The 23,799-nt window shown below is 38.7% G+C and overlaps 1 protein-coding gene across 3 annotated transcripts in view; it reads left to right on the forward strand.

Annotated features, from left to right (window-relative positions):
• Positions 1-18,883, forward strand: part of rad51ap1 (RAD51 associated protein 1) — a 42,859-nt gene extending 23,976 nt beyond the window's left edge. For 2 of the 3 annotated variants that reach the window (XM_033039736.1, XM_033039734.1), the window contains exons 7-9: positions 14,184-14,336; positions 15,686-15,814; positions 17,430-18,883. In XM_033039736.1, coding sequence (XP_032895627.1) covers positions 14,184-14,336; positions 15,686-15,814; positions 17,430-17,557 — 410 coding nt within the window. In that variant the 3' untranslated portion in view covers positions 17,558-18,883. The remainder of the gene's footprint in view (positions 1-14,183; positions 14,337-15,685; positions 15,815-17,429) is intronic. The other variant, XM_033039735.1, reaches the window with a different exon arrangement.
• Positions 18,884-23,799: the final 4,916 nt, after the last annotated feature.

Consider the following 23,799-nt stretch of genomic DNA (forward strand, 5'->3'; position numbering starts at 1 on the left):
TACTAGCTATACACTGGGATGTAGTGATAGGCTATAATCTTGTTTGACCCTCTTGGGAGATGAGCTTGCCCCCTTCCCTTCCCCCCCCCCAAGCAAAACCAGAAATGACGTCCCTGTTTGACAGCTCCGGCACCTAAAAAAATAGCACTGCAACACTGGTTGCAGATGACCATAAACTTTCCTTGTGAGTAAGGTAAAGTATTTTTCTGCCTAACTACATTAGTGCATTTTGTTGAATTGTATAGTAACAAGTCAAAATTGACACGGTAAAGGACAGACTAGAGTATTCTCAATTAGAAACATCTTATGATGTATGAAAATAAAGAAGACAGGCCTGTACTTTATTGATATGTTTTGATTTACACATCATCCTGCTCCATTTCCCACATGTGGATCGACAGTTTTACAATGTCTCGGGAAGACTGAAAAACCTAAGCCAATGACAATTTAAGACAAAACAAGGAAATTTTCCCCAACTGCATGAACCAATGGATGTTGGCTACCAGGTGATGCAGCCTTTCTTCAGCATGTTGTACTTTAAGCTCACAGTAACTCCTCCAACTCCCTTTTGAATGCTTTGCATTCAAATCTATGGTCATTGCAAACGCCATCAATTCGTTCCAAGACCAATAACTTTCTATGCCATGTAATACCTTTTAGCTTCGAAGCTAATTCCATGCTATAGCAACTATCCCTCCCAAATTATAATCCTTTTAATTATTCTTAAAATCTCAAATAGTCTACATTTCTCTATGATGCAATGTGTGGACAGAGTATTCAATGTGAGGCCTTGAGACTCTGTTAAGGCCTTTTACACATTTTGTTATGAATATAATCGTCTGAGCAATGTATTCTATCACCCAATTTGCTTTTGCTGCTATCTTGCCCTGTAGGTCATTAACCTTTCGTAACTCGTGCATCTAAGCTTTCCCAAGTCAAGTCAGGTTTATTTGTCACATACACATACAAGATGTACAGTGAAATGAAAGTGCCAATGCCTGCGAGATTGTGCAAAACAACAGAACAGAACCAGTATTTACATTTTTTTTTATAAAGACACAACAATAATTACGCCACGGTGAGATCAGAGTTTACAGTCCTGATAGCCTGTGGGAAGAAACTCCGTCTCATCCTCTTTGTTTTCGCAGCGTGACAGCGGAGGCGCTTGCCTGGCCGTAGCAGCTGGAACAGTCCGTTGCTGGGGTGGTAGGGGTCCTTCATGATCTTGCTGGCTCTGGATCTGCACCTCCTGGTGTATAGGTCCTGCAGGGGGGGGGGGGGGGGGGGGGGGGGGAGTGTAGTGCCCATGGTGCGTTCGGCCGAATGCACTACTCTGCAGAGCCTTCCTGTCCTGGGCAGAGCTGTTGCCAAACCAGATCGAGATGTTTCCGGTCAGGACACTTTCTACTGTACCAAAGTAGAAGGATTGAATGATCCTCAGAGAGACTATGAGTGCCAGGTCAGCCACCTCCCGGTAGGCCTTCTCATCATTATCAGTCCACCACAGTGTCATCAGCAAACTTGAACCTGGCCACACGGTCATGTGTGTACAGGGAGTACAGTAGGGGGCTGAGGACGCAACCCTGGGGGGATCCTGTGTTCAGGATAAGCGGGTTGGAGGTATGTCTCCCCATCTTGACCACCTGGGTCCTGGCGGTGAGAAAGTCCAGGACCCAGGCACACAGGGGAGTGTTCAGTCTCAGTTCCAGCAGCTTCTCAGCAAGTCTGGTGGGGACTATGGTGTTGAAAGCTGAACTGAAATCAATGAACAACATCCTCACATAGCCCCCCCCTTCTGGCTGTCAAGGTGAGAGAGAGTGGTGTGCAAAACCTGGGTGACCGCATCATACGTGGATTTGTTTGGACGATATGCGAACTCTCCCGTTTGTTACCACCCTGCCTGATGCATACGTGGTGTCTCTCCCCTACCCAAGGGGCCTCACTAGTGACTGGGTCTCCCACATCACACGGAACCACGACCATTTATAATTATTTTGTGTCTATGGGAATATTACCAGTTCGACATAATATCTGCTTGCCAGTCCCACAGGACTCGACCTGTTTTGTAGCTTTTTTGTACACTATGACGTCAAAGGCTATTTGAAAATCAAAATATACACTGTTAACTGGGCTCATGACTTCCATTACTTTAATAACTTCCTCAATAGAAACAACCTAACCTGAACCAGGAAAAGCTAACAGTGAAAGAAAGGAAATCGATCTAAATGCATTTCTAAAAATAACTTAAGATTTTTTTTTTTACAATCTTCGACTTTTCTGATCAGGCTTCGGGCTAATGGTTGAACAATGGTTTTATAAAAATTGGTATTTCCAGATCACCAGTGTTAGGAATAACTATAAACAGTCCTTCCTAGTATTTTAAAAACGTGATTAATTGCATCAATCTCTCTTAAAATTCCAGTCTTGTACTTGATGTTTTTCTTAGATTCATCACTGAAATCCCCAAAAGACCCATCTGAACATATACAGTTTTTTTCTAACATTCCTCTGTATGTTGCTCTCCTGTGAACTGGCAAGATGTCCTTGTGATATAAAGTTACATTGTTCTGTCAAAATTTCAAAACTAGCAGACAAGAGTTCCAACGTAGACAGATGGTTTTGATGACAGAATAAAGAAATTTAGACCATTTATCAGAATTATTCAATCAAAACTCACAGCACACTTTGTCTTACCTGTCTACAAATCCCTTTCCAATATTTAACCATAGCTGGTGCATGCTCCTGCATCTTCTCACCAACTCTTCACACTGCTATCACTAGTTAACCCAAATGTCAAGTTATACTCTACAAAATTGTCAGATTTCTAGGTATCTGCATGGTCATAGGATCTCCATGTCGCTGCTATACATCTCAATGTTGTCAAATCCTAAATTGTACCCTACTGGTTTCAAAGATGCACACAAAATGCTGAAGTAACTCAGCAGGTCAGGCAGCATCTCTGGAGCAAAGGAATAGGTGACATTTCAGGTTGAGACCCTTCTTCATCTGTAGTTCCTTCCTACACATTAAAACCAGCAAAATAGGTTAATAGAAAATGAAAGTCAAGCACCATTTTCATTGGACAAGGAACTGAAAGGCAGAGGAGTTATGTTAGGTGTACATTGAACCTTGGCCATATCACACATGGAGTACTGTACTCTGATCTATATATTATAAAAATTATACATAAGCAAGTGACTTTGCCAAAAAATGATTCACAATGACAATACCAAATCTAAGAAGATATACTTCGCACAATCAGCTGAACTGTCTACGATTATTTGCTCTTGAAAAGGGACGGTTTGGAGGTGATCTAATAATGTTACTGCATTTCGTTGTCTCTGTACTATACACTGCACAATTACAATTAAAGTTGAATCTGAATCTGAATGTTTTCGCCAGGTTAGCTTGGTACCAGGGCCGGCAATATAAAATGATCATTTAAGAAATTCAGTCAGGAATTCAGGAAAAAATAGAGATCATGAGAACTTGGAGTGCTCATCAAAAGTGGTAGTTGAAGAAAAGTGTACAAGTAATTCTGAGGGCAGTTAAGGATAAGAGGCAGAAAATAATAGAAGAAAATGTTACTGCAGTTAGATAAAATATGCATTTAGCAGGAAATATAAGCAACAGAAAAGGCTACGTTTTCATCGTGGAGTAATTCAAAGGTCTTTTTCAAGGGACTGAATACAAAAAAAAGTCAAACAAGTAGCATGCAAGAAATTTACCAACATAGCATGTGTTTAAGAAGGAACTGCAGATGCTGGAAAATCGAAGGTACACAAACAAGCTGGAGAAACTCAGCGGGTGCAGCGAAGGAAATAGGCAACGTTTCGGGCCGAAGAAGAAGGTCTGAAGAAGGGTTTCGGCATGAAACGTTGCCTATTTCCTTCGCTCCATATAGCATGTAAGTTAGTTGGCAAAATATAGTGGGGGTTTGGGGTTAATTGTATGTTCAGTATGAAGTAGGATGTGAAGTGATGTATCATTTGCCAGTTTTGAATCTGTTTAATTATATATTAAAAAGTATAAATTAAAATATAGACAGGGAAGATATGAAATTAAGATATGGTTATAGCACTGAGATTTGGGAAATATTACCCAATGATTTTAGCAGGACACAGACTTGTTATATAAACGAGAGAAGCTACTTATGAAGACAAAAATAATGTATTGAATGCAGGAGAAACAAATTAGCATGAACTTTAAAAAAATTTACATTGCAATTCCTTTCAATTAACAGATCATAAAATGTGTTGCCTTTCTTTACAATAGTAGCCATGTGGTCTATGAGGAAAAATGTAATAATACCAAACAATCTTTAGACCACAGTTAGGGTACCATGTGCAAGTTGTAAGCACACCAAAGCTACAGAATACATTATAATATCAGCTAATGTGAGAAAATATGAACATTGGTATTGTTCCTACTACTGTCAAGAAGGTACTGAGGATTTTATTTAATAAACGATTATGATCGAAATAAAGTATTTTATTTAATAAACGATTATGAACCAAAAAAAGTATTTCTTGTGGTTGAGGAGTCAGTGACATGAGAGTTATTGATCCAAAACTGTCACACAAGGAAGGATAAAGGTTAAAATAAATTATTGTTATTGGAGGTTAGCCCAAATATCCTTCTGTGTTTGACATCCTGTGTTTAGCAACAGCAGACAAGTATGTGCATTCATTTTGACATTTTACATTGTTTTAAAAATAACAAAGGAATAATCGGACGTGATGAATATTTAGTAACTTCATTTAAGGTGCTCAAGGCCAGTTTAGTAAATGATTTATTTTAAAAAGTAGTTGGTTGGTTAGAATCGCATTTTTGTAAGGCTGCAAATCATTTCCATCCCTAAATCAAAGTATTACATTGTATTTTCATCATTGTTAAACCTTCAGAGGTGCCCATAAATATATTTTCCAACAGTGACACATCATTTCCTTATCTTTTATTTAGACGAAGTATGCACCAATGTCTACACAAACCATGGCTTTGAATCAATGATAATGTATACAGTTATCTGATTTAAACAATAAATGTTATCTTTCATCTGTTGCCTCATTTTATATTACCCAAGAGGGAAAAGTCCAAAATAAATAATTATTTTTGATGTTTGATTCCTGATCCAGTAAAATCCTTTTGAGTTTGTACGAAATGATGTTTGGACACTGCTGAACCAATTGCAGAAATAATGAAGTTATTTTCAAATTTATCAATCAATTATTTGTTACTTTTCTGTAGCGGTATTCAATAACCCACCAAATTTCAGTCTAGTTATTCAAGAAAAATGACTCGCTAGCCTTTTTTTAATTGTTTGTGAAATTGTACTGCCTAAGAATATTAACAAAACAATTTGCATTAATAAAACCTGTTATTAGAAAGTGGGATATCCAAGGAAATCTGCTGTAATACAACAAATTTTGCATTAATATAAATCTGTTTACGGGCCAGGCCGTCTGATACCCAAAGGAATAGATCATATAAGAAATACGTTGGATTCCTTCTTGTGGAGAACAAAATAGAAATGAACGGATTATAAGTTTGCATCCCTAATCTTCTTATCGAGTGCACACACTTCTCGGCATCTGCATACAATGGTGTCTGTCTTGCGCTTCTTGTGCTTCTTGTGCGTGGTGGTGGAAAGATTGGTGAAAACAGGGCCGTGACGTGAACGCTCTTTCCTGGACCCCATCCCTTAATAATCCATTCGGAATCTTGGACTACTGTTATAACAAATGTCAGCAAAGCTCATGGGGGTATAGTTTGTGCAAAAGTATATTGTCATTGCACCTTGCAGAAAGCCAGACTGTAGTTCATCAGCTGCACGTCTAAGGTCTGTTGACTGTACACCGCAACCACCTGATAGTGTTCTCAAAAAATAAATATAGCTTTAACCCATTATTCACTTTGGTAGAATTTGGAGCAGAAAAAACGAGGTGTAATGTGATAGATCTTTGAGAGACATGAAGGGTCAGGTCAAAGTGACTAAAGAGAAATTGTTGGGCTTTGCATTTGATTGGATTGTTCTTACAAAAATCTCAGCATTGCATATACTTTTATGCTATAACAAATTTAATTTTAGATAACATTAATAGATCCAAGGGAAATTTTAATTTGGTCTGAAATATATATTTGTTCACACTCGATTGAAAGATCACAGAATTTCATGTGTTACTTTCAACACAACTACATTATCTGAAAATTTTTGTTTGTAAAAAAATTAGAGCAAAAGACACTCACTCAAAACAATCACACTTACGTATTGAATTAAGCCACTTTATGTACACTCTTAAAATTAAGCTTTTTTTGTTTAGGTGCCAATGCAAAAACAATTTCCATTTATCTAAAGTAGCAAAATATCTCAAGATGCTGGATCATTGAAGGAACATGTATAGCAGCGATGTTACAAAACTTGCGTTCAACGGCGCTGCAGTTCAGCCACTGGCCGTGTGCGCAACTTTGGCGCCTTTGAGGGGGGGGTCTGTCCGAGGCAGATTTCCTCGGGCTGCTAGCTGATGCAGAAAAATCGTTCCGACTTCCATTCCCGATTTTCTTTTTTTAAATTTTAATCGCGAGACAATTTCATAATTATATTAAAATAAAAAGCGACTTCTAACGCCGTCAACGCCTACAACGTGACGGATCTCAAGTACGGGACAAAACACGGTGTAAGTCGTTTATTTTACTGATAAACTTGCTTCTTGGGATGAATTTAATCAATCCTCTATAAGCGAAAATGTGATTTGGGCCCCATACGAACCGGCAGTGTTTTTCCTGCCGATGTGTGGTTCAAATTCACCGCAAATGCAACGTTCCAATTGATCGCGTTCCAAAGCAAGATGATTAAAATGCCCATTTTTTTTGGAGATAAGCCGTCTAAATTGTCAATATTTTGTCTTATTCTCTCTCTCCATGATCATTATTTTTAAACTAAATATTCACAACAGTTTGAGTCACATGTGTTGTGCAAAAAAACAATAATTTGATTATATTTTGGGTGGATGTTTCTAGATTAATTTATGGGAATTAAACATTAAATTCCTTCCATCTGGGATATAAATTCATGACAGTGAAATTTAAAAATCATGTTATATTGTGAATTCTTGTGTGAATGGGATTAGTTTGTTATTTGGATACTTATGCTATTAAAAAAATTATCCTTTTCTTAAGAAATGGAATCTACAGGACATTGTTAATGGGAAAGGAGTGGGCAGAAAGGCATGTCATGTGTGGTTTGAAGAGCAAAAACTTTTTTGTAATGCCAAAATTGAAATGTTGAGGAAAAACAAGGTGTGCAGAGTTGCTTATTGGTTACAATCTGAGGAGTATGATGATGCTACTGATTATGATATGCCAATGTAAATTAAATTAAATTAAATTTATTTATTTATATAGCACATTTTTAGTCAACTTGCATTGACCCCAAAGTGCTTCACATAATTACATTCACACACACAGGCAAAGGTGGGTGAAGTGTCTTGCCCAAGGACACACACAGGCAAAGGTGGGTGAAGTGTCTTGCCCAAGGACACAACGACAGTATGCACTCCAAGCGGGATTCGAACCAGCTACCTTCCGGTTGCCAGCCGAACACTTAGCTCATTGTGCCATCTGTCGTCCAATGTACCAGCTAGCAACTGATCTTCTCCATAAAGACTTGGTCTATTGCTCGAAATTGTAATTTATTTACCTATCTGTTACAAATTTACAGCATATAATACAATAATATTAAAGTTCTGATCTTGAGAATATCACATTTTTGAATTTTCATGACAGTCTGGGTGTTTATTACTATTTCCGTCACAACGGTCAATTTTGTAATTAACTACAATTAGGAAATTAACTATATGCTTTAATTTCCAGTCATCCAAGTAAGATGTTTTATATTTGTTTCAGAATGCTTCCATCCATAATAACTGAACATTTCATTCAGTTCTCTTGATTTTTAAGAAAGTTATGGGCTTTTGACTGTCCTCGATCACAGCTTTTGTGTTAAGTAAATGGAAAAGCAATAGGGAACAAGATGCTAATTTCCGAGTATGAAAATGGCCATAAATATTTTAATACTGAAGATATGATAGTGAATTAAGTGTAAATTTAAACTTCTTTTTATGCTTTATCTGATGGGATAAATTGCTGACTTGATTTTTAAAATCTCAAAATTTTGTAACATTGCTATGTAGAGGGGCAGAAATGTTACAAAGAAATTCCAAAGCTCTGGACCCTTGCCAAGTGGCCACACAACTGCCAATAATGAAGCAATTTAATTTAGGGTGAGCAACATAATCGGAAGCGCACAAATAACTTGAAAGGTCAAGGCTCTTGAGATTAGAGAGAAATTGAGGTGCAATAAAAAAGGAATAGAATTTTATGATCATGCTGTTGCTTAACCAGCAGACAATGTAGATTAGTAAAATCGGGGGTGAGCAGCAGAATTTCAAATGACCTCCTTTATGGAGAGTGGAATGAAGAAGGTTTAAACCTACCCTTGAACCAAGATTACACCATCTACAATTGTTTAATAGATAAATTGTTTGCTCTGATAAAAACTACAGGTAACTTCCAGTTGAGATGGCTGAAGCATTTGTCTAGGATTCTGCAGAATAAAATAGGGATGGTCAAGGTTAAAACAGTTACAAGTGTGCTTTTTAGTTGGTAAATGATGAAATAAAGGTTTCCTAGAAAAACCTTTGAAACTTCTCAGCACTAATGGTTTACTAAAACTGCTGAATTGACTGCTGAAGGTTTTCCATACACTCTGCAACATCGGTTCAAGATCACTCCAGAATGAAGGGGAGAAAATCTCCTGTGTTGATTGAATCTAAATTAAATCAGTACGGAAAATGTGATCCTGCAACACAAACGTAGCAACATATTGGAATATTTAGAGAGACCATGGATACAATACAGATCATTTTCTGGTTCACTTGAAGAGTGAGAAATAGACTTTGATCTGCCTTGCTTCATATGCAAAGTGTTAATATTGCATGCACAGAATGTAAAGCCACTTTTCCCCCCTATACTGGTCACTTCCACCATGTCAGCACCTTTTTAAAAAAAAAGCAAAGGTAAAATTTAAATTGGAGACCATTTTAATAAAATCTACGCATACAAATGTTTTGTTTCCTGCATTATTTGACATTTTAACCAGTGAAATCATTACCAGAAGCTCTTTCGGTATTGATGAATATATTATTGGACAGATGTGCTAGTGTTGTTATTTTAGGTTTCATTTGACTGAAATTTGATTTTAGAAGCATCTTAAAGTATCTATATACCATAATATTGAACAAATGCTCTTTTAGAGGGTTCAATATAAATAGAATTCCAGAGAAGCCTTTTCGGACAGAAGCATTCCAATAATGTGAGCTATAACTTAATAGTTGTCTAATATTGACAGAAAAATCTGTCATAAGCACTGGCACAATTTCAGACATAGCATTATTTAAGAGGGTAAACTGCCATAATAAAGGCAATATTTTTTGTCTTAGCTACAATTTCATTGTGCATGGGGGTGGGGAGAGGCTTATTCATTCTTTCAAAATTCATTATAGTTAATATTACACACTTTATTTTCCCTTTAACCAGAATGCTTTACTCTTTTGAAGGAAAATACTTTTCATTTAGAATCATGTTATCTGCATCCTCCAGTTATCTTTTGGTTTCATATGTCTGATATTGTTTTCCCTTTAGGTATCTTGGGGTTTTCTTGAATTTGCTTACTAATATTTTGTCATTCATTTTATTTGATTGTATATACATATCTTCCTTGATTTCATCCCTGTCCTATCTATACTCCACTGGCTTTGTGCCGTAAAAGACTTGTTGCATCTGACGTAAGCTTCCCTTTTTTGTATTGCACTACATCGACATCTAAAGGAGTGGAGTATGCGATGTCCCAATCCTTTTCTTAGTGGGAATGCAGTTGGTCTGCACCCTCACTATCTCCTTGAATGTCTCCCACTATAGGCTGTGGGCCGAGCATCAAAAATGTGTCTAGAAATCAGTTTTCGTGACCCAACTCACCAAACTACATGAAATTTTCCACAGATTTAGATGAAATATAATTGAGAAGGAAGTCATAACTCGTCATTGCCGAAAGTTGCACATTTATTAATTAAACTAATTAGAAAATGAGATCGGGAAAGTAAGCGCCATCTAGTGGCCAATGCCCATATTACACGATGGGCAGCCTATTTCCGTGTTGCAGTCCATTTAAACTATATATCATTATACCTATTTATATATATTCCAGATAGTAATATAGGTATAATAATATATTACCTATATATATTCCAGATAGTAATATAGGTATAATAATATTATATTTAGGTATAATAATATTATATTATATATTATTATACCTATATATATTCCAGATAGTAATATGGTATAATAATATATCTATAATAATATAATAATAATATATTATTATAACTATATATATTCCAGATAGTAATATAGGTATAATATAATATATTATTATAACTATATCTATTCCAGATAGTAATATAGGTATAATAATATAATATATTATTATACCTATATATATTCCAGATATATATATATTCCTCCGTTTTCCTGGAAACGGCCGCTACGGACGGCACTATGTACCTTTAGATCTTACCTTTCAATTTGAGTTGATTCACAAAGTTTCACAACTTTGTGTTGCAGGGACTTTGCTTTCAAAACTTTCTTTCACTTCTATCCACTTAGCTGCACATTTTTCAGACTTAATGCTTTTCTCACTAAATTCAATTACCCTGCTGCAAGTTTCCACGACAAAGAACCTTCATCGGAATCTCCAGTAAAACAGGCATCAGTGAAGCCCTCTCAGCTATGATGTGTGCTAGCCTGAAACAAAGCGCGTGATTGGCCAACTGGCAGACAACTCAATGTTAAACGTGCTTTGATTGGACTAAAAATACCTGAAATCTTTCCAGTTTTTCTCTAATTTAATTAAAAAATGTGCAAGTCAGTTCTTGACGAGTTTCAGGGGTGATTTATATAATTATTTTACACAATATGTGAAAATTTAATGTAGTTCTGTGACTTGGGTCACGAAACACTGGAATAAAGCTCCTCGGCCCACAGCCTACTACACTGATACAAAATGATCTCCAAGTAGCTGTCTCATCCCCTTTAATTAGTGTTAATAAAGCTCAAATCCTTTAATATGATTGCAATACTACTTTGCACTTCTCAGAAATTTGCCGACCTACTTGATTTTCTATCTCCCTCTGACTTATGGAGTCCTATAATTCCAATGTCACATTTTTTCTTTATATGTTCATCTTTCTAGCATCTATCCTCACATCTGTCATTGTTACCTTGACCAATCGTCCTGCACCTTTATGCTTCTCTATATGATCTAAAAACCGTGTTACAGGAATTTCTCAACTATCAATCCTGTTCTTCTTTATACTGTTTATTTAATAGGCACAATATCATAATCCCACATATCTATCTGTACCTCAGCTTGCTGACTTTATTTCCTAGGTTTGTTATAATAAAGTATGTATTAAGTATTTCTAAACTTTTTTTGGCTTTGATTTTCTAACCTTATTTCCTCTCCTTCCAAATGTGTTTCATAATCTACCTCTTTCCTCACCCAAGTGCGTATTCTTCTTCTGAAATTGCTTCCAGGATCCCTCCCCCTGTTAAACGATAGCCCAGGAGCCCAGAATTTTAAGATTAATTCCTGTTATACAGGACAATTAATGATCTGGGTTTTGAGAGAATTTGTCCAGGCCATCCAAAGATTGACATTATCCTACAAAACTCAATGCAACCTCAAAATTGCACAATGTGAAAGTTTGAAAATTACTGCTATCTATCAAGTACTTTCACAATAGCTTTCTGCTGTTGTGAATCTGTATGAACAGCTTGCCCCAGCTGGAACTTCATGCAGGAAGTTCATCATTGATTTCAGTGAGTGGGAACAGTTGCAATGGAATAAGACAAGAGATAGCTTTAAATTGTTTGAATGTTTTGATTAACATTTTTAATACTTTTTTGAAAATTCCTGTTCATTTGAACGGCTTTTAATGGATTTTCATGGTTTCAGAATGTCTGAAAACAGCTTAAATTTGTTGACAGCTTTAATGGTCAGTTTTGTAAATTGACATGCTGTCAGATTTTTAAAGCTGTTTTGTGGTTGAGGCTTGTTCTGGTTCTGACCATAATGCATTTAAAATGCGTGAATATCTGATCACAAATTTTGGGCCATTGTTCTTTATACCCCTAGTAGATACTTCTTTAGTCTATGAAACTTAAACACTAAGTTTTAGAATATATCGTTGCCAAAATCAAATCCGTTGCTCTTCAGTGCAACATTACCATGTAGATGCACCATGGATTTTCTAATGAATTAATGTCAGAAATACATGTCAGAAAAGATTGTATAGCAAAATTGCTACAAATTTTATAACCCAGATTTTGTGGTCTTAAAGTACTCTAAGCTGAGATAGAGCCAAAATAGAATAATTCTTATCAATGATGTGGAAGAAAATGTGGAAGGCATAATTAGTAAGTTTGCAAATGACATTAAAAGTATAAGTTTAATTCAGATATGTTTGAGGTGTTGTATTTTGGAGCCCTGGGGATTGCTTCCCTTAAAGTGATATTGCAGGTAGATAGGGTGGTGAAGAAGGTTTTTGGCATGCAGACCTAGATTTAGTCAGAGAAATAAGTATAAAAATTGAGAGGTTATTTTACAGTTATACAGACGTTGGGGAGTCTGCACCAGGGGTATAATGTCACCTTGTTATAGGACAGATGTCGTTACGTGACTTGTTTTATGGAAACGTAACTATCTAATGTTATTCAGACATTCTGTGAGAAAATTATTAAATCGTGGCATTTGATATATGCAACACAATCAAAGCTTGAACTAAATTCACTTTTCCTGCTCCTGGGGATTATAGTAAACCGAATGATAGATGATTTAGACATGAGTGGGGCACAAACAGATTGTGTCAAGCATTTCTGCATTTTCCAACACGCTTTGGGAAGGAGAGAATAAATCTATTTTAAGTGGAGAAGTCAGAGACGTCAAAGAGCACAGATCCTCAAAAGCAAGATTTGCATTGGTAAAAACCATTTGACAGATTGATACACTCTAAGGTAATCAATGGATATGGGAGGTTCGTGCAAGAAAGGGGTGCAGAGGTTAAAAAAAATCTTTCATGACTTTATTGAATGAGACAGTACACATGAACATCAAAATGGCCAAGCTCTATTTCTAATTCTAGTGTTCTAATAGGACTAATTTGGAAGAGAATGTTTTTGCACAAAGGATTTTTGAACAGAATATAATATTGCATGATGAAGCTATATTAATCTATATTTGAGTTGAAATTAGATTTTTTTTAAACTGGTAATGTCATTGGGGAAAAGAGCAAGGTTGGACCAGAGCAAAAGATAAGAATATAACTGAAAAATTTAGGATGATTTTGGCAATTAACTCAGATGTTATGCTTTATGGTTCATATAGCAGAGCTGCCAAGTAGTACGGATTTTCCGTATTTTGTACGGAAATGCTATAAGAATACTGATGTACGATTTTGCGTTGTTAAATATGGATTTTTTTTAAATCGGCCCGACTTCCTGTTTGATTAACATCCCACTCGCCAATGGAAAAGTAATAACCCGTTGAAATTGACTTAAGATCTTGCTGCTTAAAAAATGCAAGGATATAAAAAGTCATACTGAACCTCTAAAAATGATAGCAGATTAAATCTATTAGTATTTTAAATTTCAAGATATCGGTGATTATTTTTGTAAGCTTTAATCTGCCTGTCCCGCTCCAGGTTTAAACAGAGCGCTGTCAGTTTAACGCGTGGGAATTTAAACGAAGAGCTGTCGGCTGCAGCGCTATGGGTTCTAAATATAGCGCTACCGGCTGGAGCGCTATGGGCTTTAAACGTAGTGCTATGGGCTTTACACATAGCGTTATGGCCACAGCGCTATGGGTCACAGACTGTTCGGGAAAATTCTCGTATAACAATGAATCTTTGGAATTCTATTTCTCAGTGGAAGTTGTGCCTTTGCTTATTTTCCAGCAGTGGTAGCAGCAAAATACTGATTTTCAGGTACTAGAATACTGAAATGCTCTGACGAAACTTGGCAGCACTGATATAGACCTGAGGTTACTACAATATTTTTTTGTGTTGCAGCTGAAGAATCAGAAAGCAATGGAAGTAATGCAGATACAGATGAGGAATTTACTGTTAAAAACCCATCAAAGAAAAACAAGCAAAAAAATCAAATCAAAATACAAACAAAGAAGAAGGAGGAAAAGGCCCTGAACTCAAACAACAGAGATAAAGGTACAGCATCCAATATTTCGCTTGGGCAGCTTACAGCCCAGTGGTATGATTATTGATTTCTCTCACTTCAGGTTGCCCCAGCATTCCCTCTCTGTCTATCCCTCCCCCACCCAAGTCGCACTAGCTTCTCATTTTCACCCTACAAACAGCTTACAATGGCCTGTTTCTTTATCATCGTAACTTTTTTGTAATTTTGATTTTAAGCCGCACCGAGCGCTGAACGGGCCGATTCAGCCCTTTGAAAGCGGCTGATAAAGTCCGGATTACAAAACATGGGGGGGTTCGTCCCCCACCTCTCAAAGCAGAGCGGACGTGTGTCCCCTGTACCTCCCGGGATTTCCGCCCCTGACTAGTGATTAACTGACTGCAGAATATTTACCATCGATATCTGGAGACACTCAATTTATTTAAAGTCTTTTGCATGGCTGCAATGGTTTGAGGAAATGTTTATAAAATTAATAGATTTTTGCCCTATTTATTTTTTGTCATGATTTTCTTAATTCTAACTGAAGCAATTTACTTTTTTGCTTGTAATATGCCAGTTTGCTTAAGCATGTTTAGGCAACCAATAAATACTATTCCATTTTTATTATGCAGAGAACTTATTTGAATAAAAACAAAGCTCTCAATTGAATTGTAATTACTGTTGCATTGTATTGTAAAACACGATAACAAAATAACAAGTATTTTTTGCTGATGCTCCTTCTAGTGGCTTGTGTTAGAAAAGCACACCCAGGTTTTGAAGCATATTCCTTATGTAATCTCTTGGGAAGTGTATAACTGGGGAGGTTTTTCATATCGATTTTCCTAGTTTGATACCCACGGGCTCCAAATTGAACCTCATAAAGTAGATCAATTCAGGTTTATTTTCCATGCTATCTTATTCAAAGGATTCAGTCATGTCACTGTGAACCTCATACTGGTTCCAAGTGCAATGAAGTATTCCTAGGCATCTCCAATGAGCGGATGAGCAGAGTAAAGAACCGGTTTAAGAATAAGGGGTAGGCCATTTAGGACTGAGATGAGGAAAAATGTCCTCATCCAAAGAGTTGTGAATCTGTGGACTTCTCTGCCACAGAAGGCAGTGGAGACCAATTCACTGGACGTTTTCAAGAGAGATTTAGCTCTTAGGGCTAAAGGAATCAAGGGATATGGGGAAAAAGCAGGAACGGGGTACTGATTTTCGATGATCAGCCATGAGCATATTGAATGGCAGTGCTGGCTCGAAAGGCTGAATTGCCTACTCCTGCACCTGCTTTTCTATGTTTCCATGATACTCAGAGGAAAGGACAATTAACAACAGTGACATTATAATAATATGTATACAAAGTTTTAATTTTCTTTCCCAGCAGCTCCAGTTCCTGCAAAAAACAAACCTTTGTTGGTGAAGGCAATGCCAGTTTCTCCACCAACCTCCAAATCACCACAGGCACAAAGTCCTTCCACTGGAATAAGAAAGCCAAAGTGGATTCCACCAGGTATGTGTCTGTGTGTTACCTAATAAATGGAACTTTATTGAATAATATACCAAAGAAACACATGTAGAGTGAGAGGCCCAAGTTGGAAGTATCATACTGTTTTAAGAAAACATTTAACAATTTTGGTTGCCTTGAAAATAAAATATATGGTGTTTAGACTTATAATGTTAGCAAATTGATTCTGAACAAAGCAAAAGATCAGGATAGCTAAATATAATTTAATTCCCGAGTTAGCGATGAAATTGGGAGATGGAAAGTGACTTAATTAAGCAGCATTTTACTTTAATAATACGTTGACATCAAAATGCCCAAATAACAAAACATGCATTATGTTGTACGTGTGTTATTATAGTCACACAAATTGTGGATTATTGAGTGCATCTTGTAACGAGTGTTGAATTTGAATGTGAAGGTAAAGTTACATGAATTTGAGATGAGAGCAATATCCTGTAAACCAAACAAACTAGCTTTGATAGGTAGCCAGCACTGAAATATTAGCTATAATTGCCCAATGTCACAACTTTGAGCATTGATAGTAATGACTCGGACGGAATCAGTGAGGAGTTCATTATCAAAAATGGAAGAATTTAATTCTACAATGTGCGTGCTCTTCCTGACTGCACAAAAAAAAGTAAGATTATTTTACCTTTTCTGGACATTACAGGTACTCCCTGACTTACATAATAGACAACTAACGTAAACTCTCACTTACGTAAACAATTCACAATAGATGGTCCCGTTTCCTGAACGACCTATGTTATTGTAAAGGTAGGATGGTGAGAATTCCCCATCCTCTTCATAGAAATAAAAGCATCACCTGGGCTCAGTGCGACACTGGGAAGGTGAGCGAGAATAAAGGAACAGCGGCGAGCAACTCTTGACCGAGTCACCTACATATTCCACAAGGAGTCACCTACATATTCCACAAGGTGCACCAGCACGCCCTTATTCACCAGCAGCTGCACCATCTGGTTGACACGGCTGATGTTGCGGCTCACGTTGTTGCCCCTGGCCGACACTCTTTCTTCAGGCCACCACCACCAACAGGATGTGCACAGTCGCCGTGGGGCTTCCTCCCCTATCACCGGAAGCTGCTTCTTCCTGTCAGCCATCACTTTATCCACTCCCCTCTCCACCGCGGCGTCCTCCTCCTTCTCCCCTGGCGTCGCCAACATCTTCCACCTTTGACTCCGGGGGAAAAGGAGGAGGCGGCATGAAGAAAGCACTATCAGCCAGGGGCTACAACGTGAGCTGCAACAACAGGTTTACAAATATATAGTATAAAAGTTTCACATTTCCCTTACAACATGGAATCTACAAACAGTTAAATTTGCATTGAATTAGTTAAGGACGTGCTTTTCTCTGTAGCTGTCTTTAAACTCGTTATGATATGACTGATGTTAAAGAGGTAGCCTTCAAATTAAGGTTACATAAATGGTGTTTTAATGTTGTCACTCTTAAAAGTAGCAATGTAAAACAAATACAATCTAGGTCAAAATGGTATCAAAAGATTTTTTTACATGTCTCAAGAATGAATGTAAGTAAGTAAACTAAAATTATATCCTTTTTCCTTACTGCTTTCTGAAAGTTGTAAATGTTCAATTTGCTTTTACAGCCTCAAATGAAAACAGCAATGCTTCATGGGAAAGAGTTTCTGTCAGAAGTCCAAGCCAAGGCCTCCGATTAGGCCTTTCTCGATTAGCTAAAGTCAAACCTTTACACCCCTGTGCAGACAATAGGTGAACATGGCTCTAAACTGTAATAAGAATGAAGTTTAATGTTCTGTTGCTGTAATAATTATTTAGTTTTCTATATTTTAGTTCGCTTTTGATGTTTTTTTGTCATAGCTTATTTTGCAAAGTTACTGTATTTATCTATATAATTCTTTCAAAATTTGTTCCCAATTTTAATAAAAATAGCGAGTGGAGGAAATCATCTTGATCACAAACTACACTGATAATGTTGTACATATAGAGATCTTAACCATTGTTTTTCAACGTAAAAGCCATCAGACATTAACGACTTGAGTACACCTTTAAAACCTCCACTAAGATTTGAGGTATCTTGTATCTGTTTTTTTTAGTCAAGACTAAATGCACAGGTTGTGCAGAAAATGTATTGATACAGGGTGGCACGGTGGCACAGCAGTAGAGTTGCTGCCTTACAGTGCCAGAGACCTGGGTTTGATCCTGACTGCAGGTGCTTGGCTGTACAGAGTTTGTACGTTCTCCCCGTGACCTGCGTGGGTTTTCTCCGGGATCTCCGGTCTCCTCCCACACTCCAAAGACGTACAGGTTTGTAGGTTAATTGGCTTGGTATAATTGTAAATTGTTCCTAGTGTGTGTAGGATAGTGTAAATGTGCGGGGATCGCTTGTTGGCGCGGATTCGGTGAGCCAAAGGGCCTGTTTCCGTGGAGTATCTCAAAACTAAACTAAACTAAATATCATAGTTTAAATTCACCACCAGGTGGAAGTTTTACTGGGGCTAAGGCCTGTAAATTAAATTTGAACAGGCTTAGTCTGAATTGGTGCAAGAATACCACATTTTCCATGATGCTCTTATTTAAAGAGATCATGGTATTGCTGGTGCAGTACAGTATGGTCTTCGAGGCTTTTCTTACAACATAGATTGAAGGATGATTTCCTCTTTGGTTAGAAATTTCAAACATGCTCTTTCTAGGCATATTTGTAACATCTGTTTTACAGACAGTAAATCTGCTGTCACCAGACCAGTCTATACAATGAGAACTTTGGCTTACTCTCTGCAATTTTATCTGAGTGATTTATCAAAGCAAAACTGCTCTGGGACAAAGCTTGTTAATCCAATGTTTGGGAATTGTAATGCCTTGTGATTAAAATATTATCAATTCTTAATAATTATACATTATCCATTTGTTTTTACGAAGAAAGTATGACTTCTTAACATTCAAACTCTCTTTATTGTTTGGGTACAACGTCCTACTGTCTTTTTTAAACATGTTGCCATTTTTTGGTCTCCATCTGAGAGTTTCAACTTTCAAATTAAAATCACTATGGTAAAAATTAAAAATAAACACATATTTGTAACAATCAATGCATAGTGTTTTTTTTTAAGGTGCAAAAAACGTCTGCATTAATAATGGCACATTATTCAATAAATGGATAATATTTAAATTATATTGGTAAACAAAACTGTGCATTTATATGTGGCAAGGACCACCATTAGGCAAATGTGCTGGATGATCAGACACCTTGATTTTGATACTGGATTAAGGAAGGTTATTGGCCAGTGTGTGACAATGTGGGGAATGGAAAATAATGGTTTATATTCTGACATACAGGCAGCAATTAAAGAGCGCACCCACAGAGGTGAGGACAGTACAGAGCTGATCGGCGGGGGTGGGGGGTGGGGGAGGGGGGGCAGAGGAACTGCTCCAGGACTGTTTGGAGTCTGTAGACTGGGCAACGTTCAAGGACTCGGCAACGGACTTGAACGAATACGCCACAGTCGTTACAGACTTCATAAAGAAATGTGTGAAGGACTGCATTCCTACAAAAACCTTCCGAGTGTTTCCCAATCAGAAACCTTGGATGAACTTTGAGATCCGCACTCTTTTGAAGACCAGACACCGGGCATTCATGTCTGATGATACAGTGGTCTACAAGAAGTCCAGATACGACCTTGGTAAGGCGATCAAAAAGGCCAAAAGGGACTTCTACTCCAAACTGAAGGATGAGACAGATCATCGGCAGCTGTGGCGGGGCCTGAATGCAATCACCTCCTACAAGGCGAAATCAGGAGGCAGCTCGAATATCGGCGAAACATCACTCCCTGACGAGCTCAATGCGTTTTACGCACGCTTTGATAGGAAGAATACTGATGTGCCTTCCAGAGCCCCCATTCACTGTGATGGTATTTCAGTCTCGGTCACAGAGGCCGACGTCAGGAAATCCTTCAGAGGGGTTTACCCTCGAAAAGCGCCTGGACCTGAAGGTATACCCGGTCGTGTTCTAAAAACCTGTGCGGACCAATTGGCTGGAGTTTTTACGGACATTTTCAACCTCTCACTTCTGAAGTCTGAGGTTCCCACCTGCTTTAAAAGGGCATCAATTATACCAGTGCCCAAGAAGAGCAAGGTGACGTGCCTCAATGACTATCGACCAGTGGCACTAACGCCTGTGGTGATGAAGTGCTTTGAGAGGTTGATCATGGCGCAAATCAACTCCTACCTCGACAAAAACCTGAACCCACTGCAGTTCGCTTACCGCCACGACAGATCAACGGTGGATGCGATCTCGCTGGCTCTCCACTCCGCTCTGGACCACTTGGACAACAAAAACTCATATGTCAGGCTGTTATTCATTGATTACAGCTCGGCATTTAATACAATCATCCCCTCCAAGCTGGTTACCAAACTCGCAGAACAAGGTCTCTGCGCATCCCTCTGCAATTGGATCCTCGACTTCCTCATTCACAGACCACAGTCTGTTCGTATTGGTGGAAGTGTGTCAGCCTCGATAACAATCAGCACGGGAGCACCTCAAGGCTGTGTGCTCAGCCCCCTGCTGTACTCACTCTATACTCATGACTGCGTAGCCGGTCATAGTGCGAACTCCATCATCACGTTCGCTGACGACACCACTGTTGTGGGAGGTATCACTGATGGGGATGAGTCCGAGTATATGAAAGAGATCGAGCAACTGTCCATATGGTGTCAGCACAACAACCTGGCCCTCAACACCAGCAAAACCAAGGAACTGATTGTGGACTTTGGAAGGAGTAGGATGGGGACCCACAGTCCCGTTTATATCAATGGGTTGATGGTTGAAAGGGTCAAGAGCTTCAAATTCCTGGGTGTGCACATCTCTGAAGATCTTTCCTGGTCTGAGAAAACTGATGCAATTATTAAGAAAGCACATCAGCACCTCTACTTTCTGAGAAGATTACGGAGAGTCGGTTTGTCAAAGAGGACTCTCTAACTTCTACAGGTGCACAGTAGAGAGCATGCTAACCGGTTGCACCATGGCTTGGTTCGGCAACTTGAACGCCCTGGAGCGGAAAAGACTACAAAAAGTAGTAAACACTGCCCAGTCCATCATCGGCTCTGACCTCCCTTCCATCGAGGGGATCTATCGCAGTCGCTGCCTCAAAAAGGCTGGCAGTATCATCAAGGACCCACACCATCCTGGCCACACACTCATCTCCCCGCTACCTTCAGGTAGAATGTACAGGAGCCTGAAGACTGCAACAACCGGGTTCAGGAATAGCTACTTCCCCACAGCCATCAGGCTATTAATAATAATAATATAATAATAATATATTTTTTATTTTTTTATTGTCATTGCACATCAGTGCAACGAGATTTAGTATGCAGCTTCCAACCGATGTAAAAGAAAAGTAAAATAAATAAATAAGCTGTGTGACGTGACCATCCGAGGGAGACAGTCCAGGCGGGGTGGGGGACACTCAGCAGGGCCGGTTCAGAGCCGCTATAGCTCTGGGAATAAAGCTGTTTCTGAGTCTGGAGGTTCGGGCGTAGAAGGCTTTGTAACGTCTGCCGGAGGGAAGTAGTTCGAACAGTCCATTACAAGGGTGTGAGGAGTCTTTATGGATGCTGACGGCCTTCCTGAGGCACCGTGTGTGGTAGATGCCCTTCAAGGCTGGTAGCTGTGTCCCAATAATCCTCTGCGCTCTGTGGACGACGCGCTGAAGAGCTCTCCTCTCCGCCTCCGTGCAGCTGAGATACCACACAGAGATGCCATACGTTAATATGCTCTCTGTGGTGCAGCGGTAGAACGTTGTCAGCAGCTGTTGGGGCAGACCAGTCTTTTTTAATGTCCTCAGGAAGAACAGTCGTTGCTGTGCCTTCTTGACCAGCGCAGCGGTGTTGGTGGACCATGTGAGGTCCTCTGAAATGTGAGTGCCCAGAAACTTAAAGCTGGACACTCTCTCCACACTTTCCCCGTAAATGGAGATTGGGGCGTATTCTCCATTATGGGACCTCCTGAAGTCAATAATCAGCTCCTTGGTCTTGGAGGTGTTTAGTGACAAGTTGTTACGTGCGCACCAGTCCGCCAGGTTCTGCACCTCCGCTCTGTATATTGTTTCATCACCGTTGGTGATCAGCCCAATCACTGTTGTGTCGTCTGCAAACCTCACGATGGTGTTGGTGTCGAATGCAGGAACACAGTCGTGAGTGAAGAGGGAGTAGAGCATGGGGCTTAGTACACAGCCCTGTGGTGTGTCGGTGCTCAGGGTGATAGTGGAGGACAGGTGCGGGCCCAGTCTCACTGCCTGCGGTCGCTTCGTCAGAAAGTTCAGGATCCAATCGCATATCGGCGAGCTGAGGCCTAGCTGGTGGAGTTTGGTGGTGAGCTTGGTGGGGATGACCGTATTGAATGCAGAGCTATAGTCAATGAAGAGCATCCTCACGTACGTGCCCTGTCTGTCCAGGTGAGTCAGGACAGTGTGAAGAGCCAGAGAGATGGCATCCTCTGTTGATCTATTTGCCCTGTATGCAAATTGATGAGAGTCCAGTGAGGCAGGGATGCTAGATTTGATGTGGGAGAGGACCAGCCTTTCGAAGCACTTCATTGGGATTGGAGTTAGGGCAACCGGGCGGTAGTCGTTCAGGTTGGTGACTTTAGACTTTTTCGGCTCGGACAAACTCGGATTAAACTTGGCTCGGACAAAACTCTGAACATTAATGGCCCATTATCTGTTTATTTGCACTATCGGTTTATTTATTCATGTGTGTATATATTTATATAATGGTATATGGACACACTGATCTGTTCTGATGTCATGCCTACTATGTTCTGTTGTGCTGAAGCAAAGCAAGAATTTCATTGTCCTATCAGGGACACATGACAATAAACTCTCTTGAATCTTGAATCTTGATCAGAACAGATTTTCAGGTTTTCTTAATATTGATTTTGTTTTAATCCTCTTTTAAGGAATTGGGTAAATTTAGTTAAATTACTTATTTAAAGAAAATAAAGATTAAGCATGATTATTAGAAGCTGCAAATGCATGGCTAATATTTGTATTATCTATCCTGATATGACTTCCAACCATTTTAAAGAGCGATTTTTATATCCATTTGTCCAATAGAGTCCAAGTAAAAATGGCTTTGCTGCCATTTATGGGTTGTTGTGTGCCAAATCTAAGTTTTTGAATGTGTGCTAAGACTTTTTATTAACATACTGATCACTCATTGAAAGTCATTGCATCCAAAATAATTGGTGAGCCCACAACAGTACCTGGTATTAGTGGAGCCAGCTGGAACTCTAGGACCCAAAATAATTAATACAGGCACTGCAATCCCTTTATGTGAAATCTTGTGAATGTCTTCTCACAGTTCATCATGTGCCAGCAGCAGTAGTTCCACCACCCGATACTCATTGCTGGAAATGGTCTTGGATCTTCTGAAAGGAAGTTCACTTGTTAATTCAGTCATTATATTTCAATATGGTATAGCAGATTAAAGTGAACCAAGACTGACAAAGCATCCAACGGTTGTCCTGCCCATTCTTTCCACTGAGGAACTAAAATGCTTTGTTTGCAATCCTTCCATTGATAGCATTTGATGTACTGTATTTTAAATGCAAGACGAAACATTGGATTATTTTCCCAAGATTGATGGATCAACTCAATAGGATTATTTTGGACTTTGAAGGCCTTTGCTAATGTAAATAGCAGTGAATTGCTTCCAATGATTGTTAGGAAACTGAATAAAATGACAAAAATGTAATGTAATCACAAAGAATTTGAAGATATCACTAGAATAATATGTTCTAAAAGGGGGGAAATGATGTTACAAGATTATGACGAGAACCTATTGCAAAAGCAGGAAAGGATTTGCCATGGGACTTTTTCTTTCACAATATAAAGCGTAATAAATGAGCATTGTTTATTATGTGAAGTAATAGTATCTCCAACTACAGACGTGATTCATAGCGTTTATGTCAGAAAGAGCGGGCTATCTATTAGGAAAATGGAACAG

This window comes from Amblyraja radiata, chromosome 21, assembly GCF_010909765.2.
Source record: "Amblyraja radiata isolate CabotCenter1 chromosome 21, sAmbRad1.1.pri, whole genome shotgun sequence".
Classification (NCBI taxonomy): domain Eukaryota; kingdom Metazoa; phylum Chordata; class Chondrichthyes; order Rajiformes; family Rajidae; genus Amblyraja; species Amblyraja radiata.